Here is a 21,721-nt window from a genome sequence, read left to right on the forward strand (position 1 = left end):
GTTTTGCAAAGTTTACTGCTTCGGTATTTGTAGATTATTTTTCCATATGTTTCTAGTATATTGAAAAACAACATTTTTTTGAAAATATATACTATAAATATTTTGAAGCCTTCTCTAGGTTATACCTAAAAGACTCCTTCTCTGGGTCAGTTTTAAGTTCTCACCACCTCTCAAAAGCCAAGCCAATGTTGATTCAGGTTTTATTACAGTCTCTGTCCCAACTATACCCCTTTTGCTTGTAATATTTGCTCTGTTTGGAGTTTCTTTGTTTTTACAACCTGCGATTTGCCGTGTTGTATAGTACAAGGTACAATATTTCTCGCTCATTGTGACAACTTACTTTCATCTTCATGCTACTCCCATACCGCTCATGCGCAAAAGCTATACTTATCTCTGTTTACAGATATGACAAGACACGCATGGATGAACAATGTCCCATGAAATCTTTCCTGACAGGTCTGAAATATAAACACTTATTTAACACTTATTCAGGCAAAGACACAAACACAGATTGAAAGATGAATTTATAATATATCCACTTATTTAAATTTTGTTAATTTTGAACAAAAATGACAGTGTACATTTATATATTTAAGTTCTTTGAAAAACAAAATACAAAAATAATATTTACAGTGTTGACCCTTGTTCTTCATAACCTCTGCAATTCGCTCTGGCATGCTGGATATTAGCTTCTGGGCCAAATCCTGACTGATGGCGATCCATTCTTGCCTTATTAGTTCTCGGAGTTGATCACAATTTGTGGGCTTCTGCTTGTCCACTTGCCTTTTGAGGACTGACCACAGGTTCTCTATGGGATTGAGATCCGGGGATTTGCTTGGCCACAGATCCAAAATTTCAATGTAATAATCTTTGAGCCACTTCTTTATCACTCTTGCTTTGTGACATGGTCGTCCATCATGTTGGAAAATGCACAGATCATCACCAAATTGCTTATGGATCGTTGTCCCAAACAGTTGGAAGGGAGCTTCATCAGAGAAAATAACCAGTCTTCTGCTGTCCAATCCTTGTACTTCCTGCAGAATTTCAGTCTGTCCTTGACGTTTTTCTTGGAGAGAAGTGGCTTCTTTGCTGCCCTTCTTGACACTAGGCCATTGTCCAAAAGTCTTAGCCTCACTGTGCATGCAGATGCTCTCACCAACCTGTTGCCATTCCTGAGCAAGCTCTGCACTGGTGGTGACACGATTCCGTAGCTGACTCCTCAGGAGGAGATGGTCCTGGTGCTTGCTGGACACTCTAGGACATCCTGAAGACTTCTTCACTGCAGTCAAACCTCTCTCCTTGAAGTTCTTGATGATTTCAGTCTGTCCTTGACGTTTTTCTTGGAGAGAAGTGGCTTCTTTGCTGCCCTTCTTGACACCAGGCCGTTGTCCAAAAGTCTTGGCCTCACTGTGCGTGCAGATGTTCTCACACCAACCTGCTGCCATTCCTGAGGAAGCTCTGCACTGGTGGTGACACGATTCCGTAGCTGACTCCTCAGGAGGAGATGGTCCTGGTGCTTGCTGGACAATCTGGGACATCCTGAAAACTTCTTCACTGCAGTCGAACCTCTCTTCTTGAAGATCCTGTAAATGGTTCTTTCAGGTGCAATTTTCTTTGAAGCAATTTCCTTGCATGTGAGACCATTTTGTTGCAAATCGATGATGGCTGCACATGTTTCTTTGGAGTTAACCATTGCTAACAAGAACACAATGATTGAAAGTGCTTCTTCCCTCCTTTTATAGCAATCAGTTTGCTCTTACAATCTAATTAGTATGATCGTGATTTTACCTGACTAGTACTCATTCACATTTTCACATGTGCTGCTGATATGATTAGTCAATTAATGTTAGCTGGTCATTTTGTATCAGGATAAAAAACACAAAAACACAAAATTTATGTCACTGCTAAAACATTTGGCCATGACTGTAGAACACCAAAAACACAAAATTTATGTCACTGCTAAAACTTTTGGCCATGACTGTAGAACACAAAACACACTTAATCTTAAGTTTTGTTATTTCATCCCAAGTGCGGAATCTGGGTGTGGAAATTGACAACGGCTCTGTAGTAGGCTCTAGTTTTTTCTATTTTCGCTCTCTCTCTAAAATTAAAACCTTTCTTTCTAAAGCCTCTTTAGAGGTTGCTATCCACGCCTTCATTACATCCCGCCTGGATTATTGCAACTCTCTATATTATGGTGTTTCTAAGACTCAAATTTCCCGTTAACAAGTTGTTCAAAATGCAGCAGCTAGATTCCTGAAGGGATGTAAAAAATTTTTTATCATATTACGCCCCTTCTGAGATCTCTACATTGGCTGCCTGTTCAGTATAGCATTGAATATAAAATCTTATTACTTGTCTATAAATCCTTAAATAATCTAACACCATCTTATCTGACGGATTTACTCCACCCTCACACGCCTAAGCGAGGACTTAAATCTGGAAACAAATTCCTCCTTCAGATTCCCAGAACCAGCTTGAAAACAAGGGGCAATAGAGCCTTTGAAGTGGCTGGCCCCACTCTGTGGAATAATCTCCCGACCCAAATTAAAATGGCTTCCACTTTATCTGAGTTTAAATCCAGTCTCAAAAATCATTTGTTTGTCTCGGCTTTTAAAATGTAATTTTATCCTGTTTTTATTGTCTCTAATTGCTAGTGATTTTATGTTTCTTTTTTCTGTGTATTTGTATTGTAATTATTGTACAGCACTTTGGTCAGCCTGCGGCCGTTATTAAATGTACTTTAGAAATAAACGGAACTTGGAACTTGAACTATACACTGATCAGGCATAACATTATGACCACTGACAGGTGAAGTGAATAACACTGATTATCTCTTCATCACGGCACCTGTTAGTGGGTGGGATATATTAGGCAGCAAGTGAACATTTTGTCCTCAAAGTTGAAGCGTTAGAAGCAGGAAAAATGGGCAAGCGTAAGGATTTGAGCGAGTTTGACAAGGGCCAAATTGTGATGGCTAGACGACAGAGCATCTCCAAAACGGCAGTTCTTGTGGGGTGTTCCCGGTCTGCAGTGGTCAGTATCTATCAAAGGTGGTCCAAGGAAGAACAGTGGTGAACCGGTGACAGGGTCATAGGCGGCCAAGGCTCATTGATGCACGTGGGGAGCGAAGGCTGGTCCATGTGGTCCGATCCAACAGACAAGCTACTGTAGTTCAAATTGCTGTTGTGTATGGGGCTGCATAGACGCAGACCAGTCAGGATGCCCATGCTGACCCCTGTCCACCGCTGAAAGCGCCAACAGTGAGCACGTGAGCATCAGAACTGGACCACAGAGCAATGGGAGAAGGTGGCCTGGTCTGATGAATCACGTTTTCTTTTACATCACGTGGATGGCCGCGTGCGTGTGCATCGCTTACCTGGGGAACACATGGCACCAGGATGCACTACAGGAAGAAGGCAAGCCGGCAGAGGCAGTGTGATGCTTTGGGCAGTGTTCTGCTGGGAAACCTTGGGCCTTGCCATCCATGTGGATGTTACTTTGACACATACCACCTACCTAAGCACTGTTGCAGACCATGTACACCCTTTCATGGGTGTATATGCCACCAGGGAATATGCGCCCAGCCATAAATCAAAAATGGTTAAGGAATGGTTTGAGGAACACCACAACGAGATTGAGGTGTTGACTTGGCCTCCAAATTCCCCAGATCTAAATCCAATCGAGCATCTGTGGGATGTGCTGAACAAACAAGTCCGACATGGAGGCTCCACCTCGCAACTTACAGGACTTAAAGGATCTGCTGCTAACATCTTGGTACCAGATACCTCAGCACACCTTCAGGGGTCTAGTGGAGTCCATGCCCCAATGAGTAACTACAGTAAAATACTGAAAAAAAGCCAACTTATTTACTACATAAAATACACAAATGGTTAACAGTATAACATTTAATATTATGAATTGATTAAAAACTTTGAACTAATGAACAGCTCAATTTTATGTGATTATTTGTGATTTGTGATGTTAGGTGCAATTCATAAAAATGTGTAATAATAAATATATTAACACAATGAAACCCAAATTAATATAAATCCAACATAAATTATGTATATTTTAAACAATACTTGTTTAATATCATCTAGATTTAGTTTTCAACTTCTGAGAACAAAATGAGTAATTATAGCCATTTAACATTACATTTGTGTGTGTGTATATATATATATATGTGTATGTGTGTGTGTGTACTTTTTATATATAGGTTTTATAGGTTTAAAATCAATGCAAATTATTTGAATTCTAATAAATTAATAAATAAATAGTTGTACTTGAACTTTTTATGCATTCATTTTGATGCCAAAGACTTACAGGACATAAAGGATCTACTGCTAACATCTTGGTGCCAGATACCACAGCACACCTTCAGGGGTTAGTGGAGTCCATGCCTCGACGGGTCAGGACTGTTTTGGCAGCAAAAGGGGGACCAACACAATATTAGGAAGGTGCTCATAATGTTATTTTTAAACAATACTTGTTTAATATCATCTAGATTTAGTTTTCAACTTCTGAGAACAAAATGAGTAATTATAGCCATTTAACATTACATTTGTGTGTGTGTATATATATGTGTGTGTGTGTGTGTACTTTTTATATATAGGTTTTATAGGTTTAAAATCAATGCAAATTATTTGAATTCTAATAAATTAATAAATAAATAGTTGTACTTGAACTTTTTATGCATTCATTTTGATGCCAAAAAAAAACCTTCAGTGGTCTAGTGGAGTCCCAGCCTCGACGGGTCAGGGCTATTTTGGCAGCAAAAGGGGGACCAACACAATATTAGGAAGGTGGTCATAATATGCCTGATTGATGTATATTGTATTTTGAATATATATATATACAGTGGGTATGGAAAGTATTCAGACCCCCTTAAATTTTTCACTCTTTGTTATATTGCAGCCATTTGTTGTACTTGAACTTTTTATGCATTCATTTTGATGCCAAAAAAAATTCACTAGTTAAAACCTAGGATTGATATTTTAATTTGAGGATTGGTCCTCTTGAATGTATTGATATTTTATGGTCTATCGTCTCTTACTGATTTAATGAACCATTTGCAGCTTCAGTGTACTTGCTGTAAGCACTTGCACCTGCATGGCTTAATCTTTGAGAGATAAAAAACAACTTACCTGCAGGAACAACCAGCAAAAACATGTGCATTGTGATACACAAGTATGTACCGTATGTAGTCAGTTATATTTTATACAACCTATGCAGATAAGAGGGGCTTCTTGTCACGGTGGTTATTTATGTTGGTTTCAAATACTGTAGTTCAAAATATAATTTCTGTTCTAGACTCATTCTCATCCGTTTTAGTTTTTGGTGTTAGTTCTTGCCCATAGCAATAAAGCAATAGATGAAAAAAGGGGGGGGGATGGTCATATGGTGGCAGAATACACGCAGGAATTGATTCTGTTATTGCCTGCAGGGAAGTCAAACTCCATTTGTCAAAATGTCAAGTTGAGCACTAAAAATACACCACGTCAACATGGCACACCTGCAAAGTGACCCCTTTTAAATATGTTAGATCATTTAGCTCATTATGTGAGACAGATGGAGAAGCCTCGCAGGAGCAGTTCTCATATGCAGCCCGTCTGAAATAACTGCGCTTTAGGAGGTTTGGCAGTGGGTGAGCTCAACTGTTCACAGCAGAGGTCACTAATTAAATGATCTTCATATCTTACAAATAGCTTGTGTTTGCATTGTTTCATGATAAGTTCATATTGGTTGCCCTAAAGTTTTTTTTTTTTTTTTTTTTGCAATAAATATAAATAAAATTGACAATAAATAAATAGATAATTCAATACAATTCAATTCAGACCATTCAGACCAGACACAAAGACCATTCAATTCAGTAATTAAACTACTGATTGAACTATTGATGTTTCAATCAAACATTTAGACATAAAAAAAACTGATCTCAGCTATTTTTTTTATTCTTTTTCATTTATAACCTTTGAAACATTTCAAACATCTCTGTTTATATATATATATACTGTATATACTTTTTTCATAAAGGAACCTTTTACTTTGATGGTACTCAAAACAGTTGTGCTTATGTGTGTACACACACACACACACACACACACAAACACACACACACACACACACACACACACACACACACACACACACACACACACACTCACACAATGTATATAAAACAGACAGTGAAAACAACAAGATTTTAAAAATAATAGAGCAGGATGGATGTATTCAAATGTAATTATAAATATCCCTTCATACTCCAAAATTTTCTTAGTAAAATAATATTTAAATTTAATTAAGTTAATTATTAAATGATTTGATGATCACTTTTATTGTGGTGAGCACAATACATCATGATTCAATGCAGTAAAATGATGATTTAAATAATAAAAAATACCTGCTGTATTATATTTAATGCACACATGTTAAGAATTTTAAATAAATAATGTATAAAATGGTAAGTGAGTTGCTTAAATCAATTAAATATTCATTTTGAAATTATCTAAGCAAAAAGACTTTTGCATTGCGACATAATTATGGTCCTAATAATTATATAATAATAATTATGGTCCTAGAAAAACGCATATCAAATATGAGATATGTGGCTTTAAGGTTACATTTTGATTTGTGATCAGTTTTTTTTTCTTCTTTTTAATGTATGAAACACCAAACTTCACTGCATTCATGGAAAGTGCCATGTAAGAAGAATAAAGACATATATGAGGAACATGAATATGTCACTATTGCTGATCCCAAGAGCTCATGAACACAATGCGGCACGGCTTCTGTTCTTTTGATGAGTCTCTTACTCTCAGCATTTGAATTGTTGAATCATTTTCAGTGTCGTGCTCGAGAATAAACAGTGTCTCCATCTGTGTAAACAAAGCACATGTAAAGCAGATGAATATGACAGCTGATTTAACCTTAGTCTGATCAGTAAGAGGGGGTATGTGAAGTGTCCCTGGCTTAATCATGAATGCTTAGTGAAAAAGTGGCTGCACTGTGTGAAGGGCAGTCAGCTGTGTAAATGGAGCTTATTTGATGCTTGGTTTCACTCACGGAGGAGTATGCAGATTCCCATTTGGACGGGCCTGACTCCTGGCCGACGCAGCCAACCAAGACACCTCGTACCACACACCCCCATTGTGAAGAGCCGTTTGCAGTCAGATCACGAACTCACAACAAAGAGGGAATGATGTGAAATAGAAGAGCCAGTTGTACAAAAAGTCATTGATGTGAGCATTAGAATAGAAATTAGAGAACAGAAGGTGGTGTTACACTTGTTTTCCACAATCAGTACATGATAAGAACAAACTTACATGTTCTGCTGTATTGTACAGGCGTGTGCTTTAATTGGATTTTATAGTTTCACATCATTACTGGCCACACGTCAGTTTATAAATTCACTAAATGAAGCCCTTATTTTGTCAAGCCAAACAGAGAATTCAAAATGGCAAATTTAACACAAAGCAACATTCAATAGTCAACATTCGCTGTGTCATGATAGAAGAAGAGTTTTTAGCAATAGATAGCAAGTATTTCTCCATCACTGTCTCTCAGAAATAATGTACATGTGCTGATATGAACAGACTTCTGGGGCTGTTCACACAACAAACCAAACCCAATTCTGATTTTTTTTGTGCAGTTTTTCACATGACTTTTTAAATGTGATCTGGACTGGGTCCTTTTTTACAGGTGACTCCTAAACTGATCCACATGTGGAAAACACCTTTCACTGGCATGTTCATCAAAGCGTCAACACATTTCATAATAAAAAATGAATATATCATATTTTGCTTTAATAGGACATTAGAAGAGTTGTGATTTCTATTAACATCAACATATATTTAAAAAAAATATTTTGCACTCTTCTGTATATTACTTTATATAATGAAATCAATTATTTTATTATTCACAGCAAAGGCTGATAAAATAACTTATAAGATAAAAAATAAAATCTAAATGTTGTGTTAGATTAAAAATGACAAGAATCACAATTTCAATCTTTTCACAACAGAATCACTTTGAAAAAAAAAATTCTGTTCACATTCAAAAAATAGGCAAAAGAGGAGCTGAAAATGTCTGAATCAGTGTGATAATTATACAACAGTTATATATATACAAACCCATGTATGTCACATGATGATAATTAGATTTGGGCCACGTTCAACTTCAATGTGAACATTTACATTGCAGTCCAAAAGTCTGAGACCATAATGGAAATCTGAGATTTTTTATTTGTATTTGTATTTTTTTTTGTCATTGAAGACTTTGAAACATTTAAAATGAAAAAAAAAACCCAAGAAGGACCATTTATTCGGCACTATTTCTGGATAAGTGATAAGTAATCAGAAATTTAGATCTCAGATTATTGGACCCAATGACTATATCAAGCTTACAGTACATGCACATAAAGTAAGACGTGGTCCATTGGCACTTTGCTTAGAAAATGGTTTTGTTGTTCTCTTTCATTGTTACTCTCAGCCATTGTGTCAGTTTCTAAGGCATTTTGTACATGCGTATCAAACACAAAGAGTGGTATGTGTGCTTAAATGTGAGACAGAAATGAAAGGCAGAAAATGTCTTGCTGTGGCGTCTCTCTGGAGACAATAGGAGCCCTTGACCATCGTTACGACGGAAACGACACTGACAATGACACTTAGTATTAGCTTGAGTCAAATGTGGTACATTATACCATACATTGCTGTCTTCCACTGGCTCTTTGAAAAAAACATTCAATGGCTTGACTGCAAGCGGAAACAGCACAGCAATCAGAAAATACTGCAGATGGTTTGACCGAATTGAGATGTACACCAAAGGTGTAATTGCTGCCCAGCGGGGGAGTCCGAAGCCACCGCTGAGATTTCTGTCACCTTGGTTCTACTTTTCGACAAAAGTGTGAACAGCGTGTTACTGCGTCCTGTTTGCCCTAGAACAGGACCAACTGCACTTCCTGCAGGCACGACACACTGACGCACAGCATCATGATGATTGGGTGCAAGCCCCCATTACCCTTCTAGTAGGAGTTCGAGGGAGGGAAGAAAAGCTTATGTGTGTGTGTTGGTGTATCTGTGCCTGCTCGCAAAAAAATGAGCACTGTGCACCCATCCGTAGCGTACCTAATGGAAAAGCAAAGAGCATCATTACCTCAGTCGATCTCTGCTGCTGTGCCTCCCCCTCATCACCATTCTTTGAAAAATATGGACTGGACATGTCAAAATCCCTTTTCTGAAGGACACGCACCATTTAATGGACAGCTGATGGGGTGAGACATCCTCAGGTGCAAGCTTGATTATCCGCTCTGTACTTTCAACTGCAAGCATTTTTGCGGCATTATTAACAACATTATCTACAAACAGCATGCATATACTGCCTAATGTGTAATCTACAAGCTTCTGAATTAAAACTTGCTAATCACACATGATTCCAGTTACCAAAAGGCTGATAAAATTGCTTGTAATAGGACTGTCGAGAGTTTGCATTTTAGCTTGACTAGGTAATGAAATCATGGGACGACAATAAAATGCTCAATTTTTTTCAAACCAATGCACCTTCAGAACTTTCCTAACATTACTATCTTAAGAAATTCCCCTTTCTTATGTTGCAGTTTTATGATGCGCCACCATTTGGCCCCTCTTTGTACTTGTAGTTGCAATAAAAACCGTGAACCCGAGGATTCACAATCCTTACTTTGTCTGTTCCGGGGCTTTGGAAATACCTCCAATGCTTCGCTTGCTGTAAGCGAAAGCACAGATGAGAAGGGTTGATAACGGCATCAAAGTCATTATTCCTCCTGCTGCTCCACTGCTTTTCCCCTCCTCTTTATCCCGCTCACAAAGAAAGGCAGTCTTATAAGCAAATAAACCCTAAATGCTCGATGACTGTTGTTTACACGTAGTCGTGCAGACTATAGACGGCCTTGGCATCTTGATTTCGGGCTCGGGATGGAGAGTGGTACTGCTTGTCATTCTCCAGGTTCAACCTGTCCGGCACCGACTTCTCTTGCCGACGATCGTCCGCTTGTAGCTTTTCCTGTTGCAGTTTATCTCGATGCGACTGCTCTTGTTCCGGCGGTTCAGTCTGGCTCTGCTGTTCGCAGAGCTGCTGTTTTTGTTGGTCGCGGGTCGGCTGCTCCTGGCGCAGCTTCTGCTGCTTTGGCTTGTCGGGGTGGGACGAGCCCGAATCCAATGGACCGCCTCTTCTTCCAGGACACGATAAGCAAAAGATTACGCCTGCGGCTAAAAGGAATCCTGCCGACACAAATGCCACGTACACCGCTGCTCCTGGCTCGTACTTGCTGCTTTTAGGCACTTTGGAGTCCATAAACGTAGTGATGACATCATTGGTGAACCAGGATGCAGGCACCAGACACAGGACCCCGGCTATGACGAAGCAAGCCCCTGCAGAAATCGCCGTATGTCCCTTCGAGCGATAACTGCCACCCCAGCGAGTACATTTCAGCCCTAGGGCGGCCAGACAGAGTCCCATTGTCGCCATCATGCAGGAAAGCACCATAGTGGTGCGTGCAGTCTGGAGATAAGCCGGCAACGCCAGCACCGAGTACTTAAGCGAGCAGCTGAAGACTCCAGTGCTGTACCAGGTGCAGTCCATCCACAGTCCCTGCATCTGCGAGATGGCAGTCATGATGTTGGAGCCCACATCTGCACTCACCTTCCAGTTGGGTAGCAGTGTGGCCACCGTGGCACTCACGACTCCCAGTACCGCCAGAATGAATGCAAACATTTGCATGGTGGAAGACGGCATCATCGGTCCCTGACTTTTCGTTCCCTTCCCCCTGCAGCCGTCCCTCTCACCTTGCAGTGGCCCTCGGTGCGCTGCGTTTCCCTATCAGCCCGGCGCAGGACCTGACAGCAGATAATTCCTCCGCACTGGCTCCGCAAGGCTGCGATAAAAACGGAATGAGAATTGAACTGAGCAAACAAGCGTGACGGTCTGACAGATGAGGCACGGGGTCTGATGACTGAAAGGGAAAGCCGCAATTTTTTCCCCCCTATACTCATTTGGGATGTTTATGTTTTAGTGCACCCTGAACCAGTCAGCGTTTTGGGGGGAAGTGACTTTGAAGCGTTGTTGAAAGGCTAATTGTTTTTTTGACTTCGCCGCTGCAGGAACACCCTTTGGCATGGATGATGCTGTTACAAGAATGCATAAAAACGGCACATAACCGCTGTAAGGTAGAAATTTAGCCAATTATCTGGGCCTGTTTTGTCTGAGTTAATTGATTTTTTTCCTTATCTGTGCAAACCATTTGACATCTTGGAAATTAGAAAGGGATTGAAAATTACTCCTATCTTTTGTTGTCCTTCAAACGGTGATGAATCTCATGAATTGATCAAGACAAGTGCATTGTGAGAGTGCATTCTGTTTCATTCATCTCAGAACAAACAAAAACCTTTACTTACCCTTCCACTGGAGCGCTATGGTGTGTCAAGCAGTTCTGGAGAGATTTCCTCTAGCTGCTGAAGAAAAGAGAAAGAAAAGAGAATTGCTGTAAAAACAAGCAAAAACTACTGTAAAACTGCCTCGTTCTTTTTAAATAGCATCTCCTTGGCAACCCAGCACAAGTCTGAAAGCTTTTCAGTGTCCTATAAAAGAACCCCCACTCCTTCCCATTGTGAGTGACTGGATGTGATCAGTAATCACTGTACCGCTGGACTCCTCACTTGAAGGTCATTCAGTCAGAGAACACAGAGTATAGGGAATGTCATGCAAGGTAAAATGCAAGGAGAGGTGATGAAGATAATACTTTTTTTGCAGCATAAAAACACAATGTGCAACTGGAAATCAATTCTTATTACATGTGGCAGGCAATTATCTATGGCTGCACTATCATAAGGCCAGTAGAAATAGGTTACTGGTGTAATTCATTTTTGATAAGTAGCAAAGGAGGAAATTGCATACAGGGCTGCTACAAAGAAACATTCTCTGTCGCTATTTCTGCTGCTGTCAGAGAAAGCTGCTAAATGGACAAAGGCAGTTCTTCAAGTATAACCTACAATAAACATTTATGTTTAAATCTTGTGTAATGCCGTGTTCACACTGGCAGCGATTTTATCGCTGGAGGTCACCGCATTGTTATTTACTAGTAGGTGTTCTTAGTGCTGGATTCTCTAGTGTTGCTGCACAACTGGCTTTTGAAGATCTGATAACAAATTAGATGTATTGCCTGTAAAAAAGGAGATATTCTATTTTGACAATGCATCAATTTTATACTAACAACTACATCATAATGACATAATGCAGGGAAAGTGTATGCAAACTGCAGCAGTGCATAATAATTCATATCATGATTTGACTCAGAATGCCCAATAATTTGATGTACCTTTTTAAGTATCATTTTGTTTTATGTCACTGTATGTGGACAGAGACAAATCATGTAAATGAATCTTGTCTATACTTCAGTAAAGTATCTCATAGGAAATAAATCATAAAGTAGTCTATATGATTATGCTTTCTACTGTGTGTGTGTACCCTCAAAAACAATACAATTAATGTGTTCATGCTACCAATGTCAGTGAACTATTTATTTGTCTCATTCCTCACATCTGAGCACAGTGCATACTGTACAAAGGGCACAGCATCAGAGTATTATAATGTTATACACTGAATTTTAAAATGTTTGCGTCATTGTGTCATTCAACAAACAAGCGGCCTTATAGTAAATGTGACACTGCAGAAATAAATCCTTGAAATTTCTCATACATACATTTTTTTTTATTTTTTTTTTATGTTTAGTTTAGAAATGTTTAGAGTCTGTAATGTGCGCAGAGTGACTGAGTCTCCTTCGCTGAGTCACAGGACTGAGCATGTGTACTAGCAGCATGTTTAGCCTCTAGCTGTTTGCAGAGCGTGGGAAGAGAAAATGGAAATGTACTTTTCTCAGGGGGATGTTTTTCACTCACCACAACTCACGTGTTGCTGCACATAAATGCTTCCTTTCTTTTTATGGTCATCATATAATCTGTAATTTAGATGCACTTATTAAAGCTTAAACTAAAGATTTAAACTCAATTTTCAAGCTAAAGAATCAGCTGTTGAAAAAGTTGATGGGGAAAAAATATAGATTATTGACTATAAAACATTTTATTATTTAGCAGTTACTAAACACCAAATGAAGGTAAAAATGACTTTGGTGAGTAAATAGAACAAATACTCACCAGTCAGATGGTAGTTTTATTAAGAGTTACAAGATTACATGTTTTAAAAAATGATTGTGATTTTAACAGTAAAAGACCGTAAAAATGCTACAGTAAAAACCTGTTAACTGGTTAACAGTAAGTTTCCATACTATATTCGGTGAATAAATGTAATTACATTTAATGTGATTCTACAGTAAAATACTGTTAAAAATACGGTTTTTGGAAGTGAAAAAGAATAAGGCATTGTATAATTTACAGTGAAAAAAACGTAAATTGACACTCCCAGAATTCCCTGCATGACAATTCATATTTGATGTCAGCTGCCGGTATTTTACCGTAAATGTCACAGATTTTTTTTTACAGTGTAATCTGAACCTTTCTTATCTGTAGTGTTGTGAAAAAAAATATCTGTCATGACTTGCACAGTCTCAGTGACAAATTTACCATCCAAAGTTTGTCTAGCATGAATAACATTTATTTGTTTATTTATTGTTTTTAACCACGTGGTGACATGTCATGAAATATCCCTTGCATAAGCCACCAAAACAAATACTGTTTATGAGGAACTATGTCACAATGTTTACGAATGTTTGTTTTTTTTTTGACCGGTGTACCAATACACAATGGGAAAAAATCATTATGTTAATTTTATATTAGTTTGTAAATAATTTTGTTTCATTTTAATAAAATGATGCAAAATACAATTTCATTTTTAGTTCAAAATATTTATAGTTTATCAATTTTCTCAATGCAGCTTTCTTTCATGGGTGGCAAAGGTTTCGTTTCGGACTCTGTATTTACCTATTGATTTTTTCATTGTACTTATTAAGTTCAGTTTAAACTCTCACATCAGCAAAACAAGATATTGAGAGCTTTGATTATCCAGGATGTGTTTGTTTGTGTTGTGTGTGTTGTATGTTTTCCTCATAAAATTGCAGTAAATCAAAATATAAAGTAAAAAAGTATGCAGTAAATAAAAATGGTCTTACATTTGTCCCTATATATAAAGTCCCTATATATAAAGCTTTACATTTAATACAAAGTTGTTTAATTTTCTTATCTACATTTAGATTACATTTTATACAACCAATAAACCTAAATTAGTTTATTTGAGCTTTTTAAACATCTTAAAATCTGAGGTGAACAGGTTCAGTAATGAAAGAGCATCTCACAATAGCGGTCCACAAAGCAATGGCACAGGGGCAGAGGCTGTATATCTGTCATTAAACAAAGAGGACTGCTTGTTCCAGCCGGTGATGGAAGCACATCTGCACAACCCTGCACCATCACTGCTTCTCCACAGTCACAGACTCATTTGAGTAGAAACGACTCATTTACTTCCACTGTCAATGCTGCTGTCACTGTCACCTACTGTCAGATGAGAAGCAGCATTGTTTGTATTGATCTTTAAATGTCTAAATTGTGATGTATACCTACTAAATTTCTTGGAGATGGTTACAATTAAGACATCTTACCCAGATACATGACGTACACTCCGATTAATATATTATATATAGAAAATCTCAACGGCTTAAATGCCTGCATGATCACAAAATGTAAACTGTAGTACTAAATGCAACTATATGGCATTTTTATTAACATTAACGTCATGATTTTCTGTAAAGCTGCGTGTGCACAAATAAATTTAAAATCATTTAAAGGGGTCATATGATGCGATTTCAAGTTTTCCTTTCTCTTTGGAGTGTTACAAGCTGATTGTGCATAGTGAATTAAAAATAATCACTCCAATAACGATTTGTAGATTTGTACTGTATTTCTACACTTTCTGAAGAAAGAGTGCTGCTTGCCCATGCAAAAGTGAATTGGCACCACGATGCAAGATATTCATCTGAATGGGTTTTTAGCACATTGTTATGTGGTCGCTAAAGGTGTTTGAATTTTTTTAACGTGTTGCCATGTGGTTTCTAAAGTGGTCTGAGTGGTGTTTAACACAACATTGTGCAGACACAAGGTGTTCTTTTTAGCATGCCACTATGCAGTTGCTACTGTATTCAGTGCACAGATGTGTTGTAGCAAAGGTGCTCTGAGCGATTTGTAGCACACAATGGCATGATTGCTACGAGTACAGTATAACGGCTGACAGAACAGGAAAAAATTTGTTTTTACTGACATGGCCTGACAACATCTCATCTGACCGCAGTTCACTGTTGTTCTACTGAAGTTCCTCATCACCTTTACCTTTTCCGCGCTCGTTTGACTAGCGCCTGGCACTGAGGTGAAGTTGGAGTGCGCGTAAAATCTCCCATTTGATGTAGTCGTAAAGACGTTCTGCGTTTAAATAAACAATTCTTGTCAAGAAAAAAGAGACAGAAGTAGCAGTGAGTGGGGTGGCCAACCCTGCGTTAATTGCGTTAAATATTTTTAACGTGTTAAACTGAAGAAAAATAAATAATCGCATGCGTTAAAGAAAACCACTCAAATATATCTTCCAGTGAGACGACAGTTCTCTCTGGTGACTTATGCCAGGCTTATTCTGTTCTACAGTTGCCTGCAAACTCACATTTGGATCTGCCAGTTGACAACTAATGACCCTACAGTTTTAATATTTTTGTCTGACCATATAACATGAACTGAATTAAGTAGATTTTCAACATTAAAGCTGCAAACTTATATTTTTTTTTATTTAAAATGCACAAAGTGTACATGGATCATTAGCACTTTGAGCATCCCCTGGAAATAGTAGGCCATCCTAGTATCTATGGGATACTCATTTCAACATACAGAACTTCAAATCTTTTTAAGAGTAGTGAAGCTTACAAGGCCTGGGAGCAAGGCTGCTTGGTACCAACCACAAGGCGTTTTGTGCAATGAAATACTGGCTGCCAAGAGCATCAAACTAACTATTTAAGAAACATTTAGAAACCAAAAACATATTTTGCATATTGCTGGACTATGATTTTATGATTATATTTATCAAAGTCTGAATTAAAGAAAATGTTTGTTTACTTTTGTAAAATAAACTATTTAGGGACTTTCTTGTTTCACTGCTTGATGTCAAATGGTCAGTTTGATCCAGAAGCAAAACAAGTGAGCCACCTGGATCTAGGTTGTACTCGTTTGGGGCATCCAAAACCTTTAATGAAACAGGTCTGGAAAATCATTAAGCTTGTCAAAAAGGGGTGGAGCTATTTTAACTTCCTGCTCTTGAAACAGGCATCAGAGAAGACCAGTAGCTATTCTGAAGGTTTCAGATTTTTTTTTTAACAATGAGGCTGGTGGTTTTTAGTTGTGTTGGATTGTTGTTGCTTATTGCAGTTGACTTGAGTTTGGCACAGTGGTCAAGAATTCAACAAGGCCAGGATCCACTAAGATTCCAACAGCAGCAGTCGCCAGTTTTAGCTCCTCAGCAATCTGTTCAAGATCCACAGGCATCAACAACTTTTCGGCCTCCAAGACCTGCAATGAGGCCTGCTGGGGTGGATGCACGGAAGCTTCAAGAACCTGGAAGTAGTCAGTCCAAACAGCTTATGCAGGCTCCTATGGCACCTTTGACCTGGCATTTTCCAGTAATGCCAGAAGAACCCCAACAGCCAGATGTGCCTTTTGAGCCGCATGTACCTATAGCTCCCCAGAGTGTTGCAGCACAATGTGGAGAGAACTTTGTGCATGTGGAGGTTAAGAAGGACATCTTTGGTACTGGTCAACTGGTGAATCCTTCATTTCTCACTTTAGGAGGCTGTGCAGCTGTAGGGGAGGATCCAGAAGCTGAAGTTCTTATATTTGAGTATGAGCTCCAGACATGTGACCGCTCTCTGGTGGTGAGTGGCTGCATATAGGTCAACTGTAGAATTTGTGAAAGTTAGGTCTGTCCAATAATTCACCACTTATACTGCTTTCAGATGACTGGTAATGAGCTTGTGTATACATTCAACCTCCTCTATACTCCCGTGGCTTTAGTAGGAACTCCCATTGTAAGGGCTGATGTAGCAGCTGTTGGAATTCAGTGCCACTATTCAAGGTAGTAAACTACTTTGTCCAAGAAGTTTGACCAAACTGACACTTAATCGTCTTTTACTAATCCCAATAGGTTGCATAATGTAAGCAGCAATATCTTGTTGCCCGCTTGGGTTCCTTTTGCTGCAACTAAAGTTGCAGAGGAAGTTCTGGTGTTCTCCTTGAGGCTCATGACTGGTAATATGTATTTAAGTGTTATAACGTTTATAAGTGACTAGGTAGTGTTGCCATTGTGACTTTCATTTCAGATGACTGGATGTTTGAGAGGCCATCCAATCAATACTTCCTAGGGCAATGCTTGAAGCTTCTGTGAAGCAGTACAACCATGTTCCTCTGCGCATCTTTGTGGATGGTTGTGTGGCTACTGCGGCCCCTGATGTGAACACCACCTTTCCAAGATATTCCTTTATTGAGAACCATGGGTTAGTAAAGAACCGCTCCTCGAACTCCCTGTTGCAAACAGCCTAAAATATGTTGTGTTTTTTTTTGTTTTGTTTTTTTTTGTTTCCCCCTCTCGCCCCCTTTCTCTTCAGGTGCCTGGTAGATGCAAAGCTTACAGGCTCCACTTCCAGTTTCATGCGTCGTATTCAGCGTGACAAGCTGCAGTTTCAGTTGGAGGCTTTCAGATTCCAGCAAGATGATAGTGGCTTGGTATTGTAATTTGGGCTGTAGTTCTGTGGGTGAGTTGTTTTACTGATCATGTGTCATTCTGTAGGTGTACATCGCCCCTGCTCTAAAGGCTGTCATGGCCTCAACCCCCACATGTCCAGAGAACAAGGCTTGCTCCTTCATAAATGGGTATTTTTGTTTTGCCCCATTTTCATTTGTCTAGTATATGAGGTGTTCAAAATGGGTAACCAGTTTTGTTTGCCTTCTATAGATGGACTTCTGTAGACGACAATGACCAGGTGTGCATGTGCTGTGACTCCATGTGTGGTCTTGGCAGAAAGGGACTAGCACCGTCTGATTCGGGTAACCTAAAAGCAATTGGGTTTGGGTTTTTTTTTTTTTGTACTTCGATTTCTCACCTTGTCACTTGTTTTCAGGCCTGGTATCAGAAGGGAAAGCAACCATCGGCCCCATTGTGATTACTCACTGATGTGTTTTGAATGACGAAGTGCCAATAAAAGTGTTCACATTAGCAAGATTTTTTTTTTTTTCTCCCCTAAATCTCTGACTTCGTGGCAATTTGGCCCAACAGTACCTGGGTTTTATAGTAGCTACAATTTTGATTTTAGCTCTAAATATGCAGTTCATGGAAGCAATTATTAACTTTAAAATCAATGTGCTTAAGTGCCATGGGGGTGGAAGGGAAACAGGGCTCTATGTACATACGGTATAAACACAATTTTTAAAAGTCAGAGCTACCTGGTAAGTCTTCTCAACAATGCTATGGGAGCTCCCTCACCATTGATGGGCAAAAATTAAAAACCATTAGAATCGACACGCAGCAACAGTCAAGGAGTCTGCCTTCAATAAGTTGTGCAATGAGGTAAATTATAAAAAACAAATTCAGCCCAATTTCAGTGGATGTTTTCATAGTTCCTGCAACGCATAATTGAGCAAGTATGTACACTGAAATAAATTGTTTTGTTTGGGTAGTTTGTTACCCAGCTACTGGGTCAAATGTAACAACCCAATGTTTAGGTAGAGGCAGTCACAGTATATTTCGGCTGGGCGATGGTCCTAGCCGTTCGCAGTTCCCCACTGAACACTGTTCCAGCTCGGCCACGAGAACCAGTGCCGTTTCGGTGGAAACCAAATAACAGACTGGTTGATTACACATGAATTACTTCAGTTGAATTGAATGTTTACTTCTAATGTTTGTTAAACGAGTTTAAATCTAGGTAGTCCACGTATTAAAAACAATAAACAATGCTGTTAATGATCCAAATAAAAGGACGTTATCATGCAAACCATTGGTTGTGGAGTATTTTACAAAGGTTGAGAGGTTTTACGTTAATCTGTAAACATAAATTAATGTATGAAGTAAAAAAAATAAGCTAGTATTATAGTAAAAATGAATCTGGCCATTAGCTGGGTTAAAGAAACCCAATTTGCTGGGTAAAATTAACCCAAAATGTTGTGTGTGTGTGTGTGTGTGTGTATATATATATATATATATATACACCCAGCACTTCGGTTAAAAATAACAAATTGGGTTGTTTTTAATCCAATGTTTTTAGTGTATGTTTTGCTACCCAGGACTGAAGTTAATTAACATTATCGACAATATGATCTGTTTGACCAGATCTAATCCGATAGAAAAATACATTCTTCTAAAAATATGGCTGCGTCCAAAAGCTTAGGCAGCAGACTTGTTGCAGCAGACTATTTCTTCTGAGACCACATGGTTTAAAGATCTATTAAACAGAGAGAGCTTATGTTTTATCTAAGCGAATATAATGTAAAGTGTTCTAAGTGGTTTTTAGTGAACAGATGAGTTGTAGCAAAGGTGCTTTAAGCGGTTTGTAGCACACATTGGTGTGATTGCTAATGTAATGTGTTCTAAGTGGTTAACCAGTCGCAGTGTGGTTACTAAGTGGTTTAAGTGGATTTTTGTATGTGGCTGTGCTGTTGATAGGGTGTTTGGATTATCTATAATAATATTTCACTGTAATATGCTACTTTTTTTTTTTTGTACTTCTGATCAAACAAATGCAGCTTTGGAGAGCCAAATAGACTTTAGGGTTTTCTTAGGTAGTGGTCAACATGGCAAATTAGCATGTTTGTATTTTAACAAACTTGAATCCAATGTGAAATGCTGATTCCTATTGCGATGAATATATTTTGTCATACAAAGGTAACTGTGACTCAACCTTAAATCTCGTATATCCTGGTCCCTAAATTCAAGTCAGGCCCCTCCTTCAGTTTTTTTTTTTTGTGTGTGTGTTTCATCCACCAGACAAAACTGTAAGACCGATACCTTAAAAACAATGTTATTCAATATTAAGACACTTTTTACAGTATATTAGTTTATGTAAGCAGTTATTTCTTTTTAGAAAGAAAGAAATTCAGTATCTCACTAACCTCTATGTCTTGACTGCTAAAGCCAGAATATGCCAACACACTTCCACGTGTGTAGTCAGCAAGAACAGTCACAAAGTGTGTGACGTCCAGGTAGTGGATGAGAGGGGCTCTGGGTGGACGTGTGGCTGAGCACAGCACATTCCACGGGCTCCAAGCGGGCGGTCATAGTGCCCAGCCTGACATGTTCCCACTCCTTTTACTGCCCCTGTCAAGACCAGACCAGTGCCAAAGCCAGACTCTGGACTAACACTTTTTCTCTGATGTCTCCAGTTCTGGATGCAACCTGTGTCATGTCTTTGCTCCTTGAGTCCAGAAGGTCCAAGAACTGTGAATGAGATCCAATCCAGTTGATTCAGAGAACGATGAGGCTCCATCCAACGGCAGGCTCTCAGAATGGTTTTGAGAGAGGAAAAGAGGCTCTAGGCAGTGCCGGGTCTGCTCTGATTACTTCAACACTCTGTCAGTTGATTTCAGAGCAGACAGAGTGCAGGGAAAGCCCAGCCTTGGGATCCGTGTACTGCGAGATACAGATCTCTCCACTTCCCACGCTCTTCCATCAGTGCTCATAAAGATCCGTCCCCAGAGTAGTGTTTGCTCCCTTCCTCTGGCTGCTTCTGTTCATAAGGATGTAGTCTCATTCACAGTTTATGTGCTGGAGAGGTGGGCCGTCTTTATGGTCCTCCACACAAGTGTTACTGTGGCAACAGGAGATTGGGCTGCTTTGCCATTTCCCCAACATTTGTTTTCTTTTTGCTTTGCGCTCTCTGAAAATATATGTTATTCACGTTTCTTAAAAGGCATACTTGTATAGGGTTAGATCTCTGCCACAATTCTGCGTGCGAAAGATCATATTTTGTATGTGTGCAGACCTTCTCTTTTGCGCATGCACCGTTTCACTAGCTTGCTCCCTTGATGCCCGCCCTCAGTGCTCTCTAGTCTCTACATGACGACAGCTCGCTTGCTCAACACAACCCAGCATTACAATATGCCATAATTCCAGCCAATCAGAGACGAGACTGATAAATTCTGATTGGCTGCCTTGACAACCAATCACAACATTCCTTGCATTGCTGATGACAGCGGAAGAGGCAAAATACAGTGCATGCATAATTATCATGCTAAGTTGATATTCTGATTATATTTTTTTCCAAGCACATTTTACCAATTCCAAACAACATCAATCTTAATAACTACTATTAATCTTGTATTGAATCACTTATACCCTATATATTAGCCTATTGTTCATGAAGGCTGGAAGTGAAAAATGCCTTATATTCAGGTGTGCATAATTATTAAGCAGGTTATCTTCTACAGATAAAATCTCGAGATGGACCGGAGTCGGCGCCTGGTCGGGAAATGTCATGCCCCTTACCACAGTCGCCTGCGAGCTTCAGTGTAAATATTGCGTCAATAATGAGCGCGATTTAAACCCGGATGATTGTAACCGCTCTAAGTTCGTCTGCCTTGAGAAAGCTAGCGTGTCTCCGGCATAGTGATAACACTCGTTGCCTTCTCTAGTGCAGCTCAACCAGGTCTCGTCCCATTCGTCG

The 21,721-nt window shown here is 39.1% G+C and overlaps 1 protein-coding gene and 1 pseudogene across 1 annotated transcript; one reads left to right on the forward strand and one right to left on the reverse strand.

Moving 5' to 3' along the window:
- Positions 1-9,604: 9,604 nt before the first annotated feature.
- LOC107742202 (claudin-20-like) lies at positions 9,605-20,372 on the reverse strand. The gene is made up of 3 exons (XM_016555097.1): positions 20,172-20,372; positions 11,430-11,486; positions 9,605-10,909 (listed from the first exon to the last, which is right to left on the reverse strand). The coding sequence occupies exon 3, from the start codon at positions 10,771-10,773 to the stop codon at positions 9,895-9,897; it is 879 nt and encodes a 292-aa protein (XP_016410583.1). The 5' UTR covers positions 10,774-10,909; positions 11,430-11,486; positions 20,172-20,372; the 3' UTR covers positions 9,605-9,894.
- LOC107742201 (zona pellucida sperm-binding protein 3-like) lies at positions 16,344-18,282 on the forward strand (annotated as a pseudogene).
- Positions 20,373-21,721: the final 1,349 nt, after the last annotated feature.

The sequence above is a fragment of the Sinocyclocheilus rhinocerous genome, unplaced genomic scaffold (genome assembly GCF_001515625.1).
Source record: "Sinocyclocheilus rhinocerous isolate Xijiao unplaced genomic scaffold, SAMN03320098_v1.1 scaffold2752, whole genome shotgun sequence".
NCBI lineage: Eukaryota > Metazoa > Chordata > Actinopteri > Cypriniformes > Cyprinidae > Sinocyclocheilus > Sinocyclocheilus rhinocerous.

What these genes read in the sequence shown, in the direction of transcription:
- LOC107742202 (XM_016555097.1), bottom strand. Translation starts at nt 10,773, where the DNA reads ATGATGCCGTCTTCCACCATGCAAATGTTTGCATTCATTCTGGCGGTA.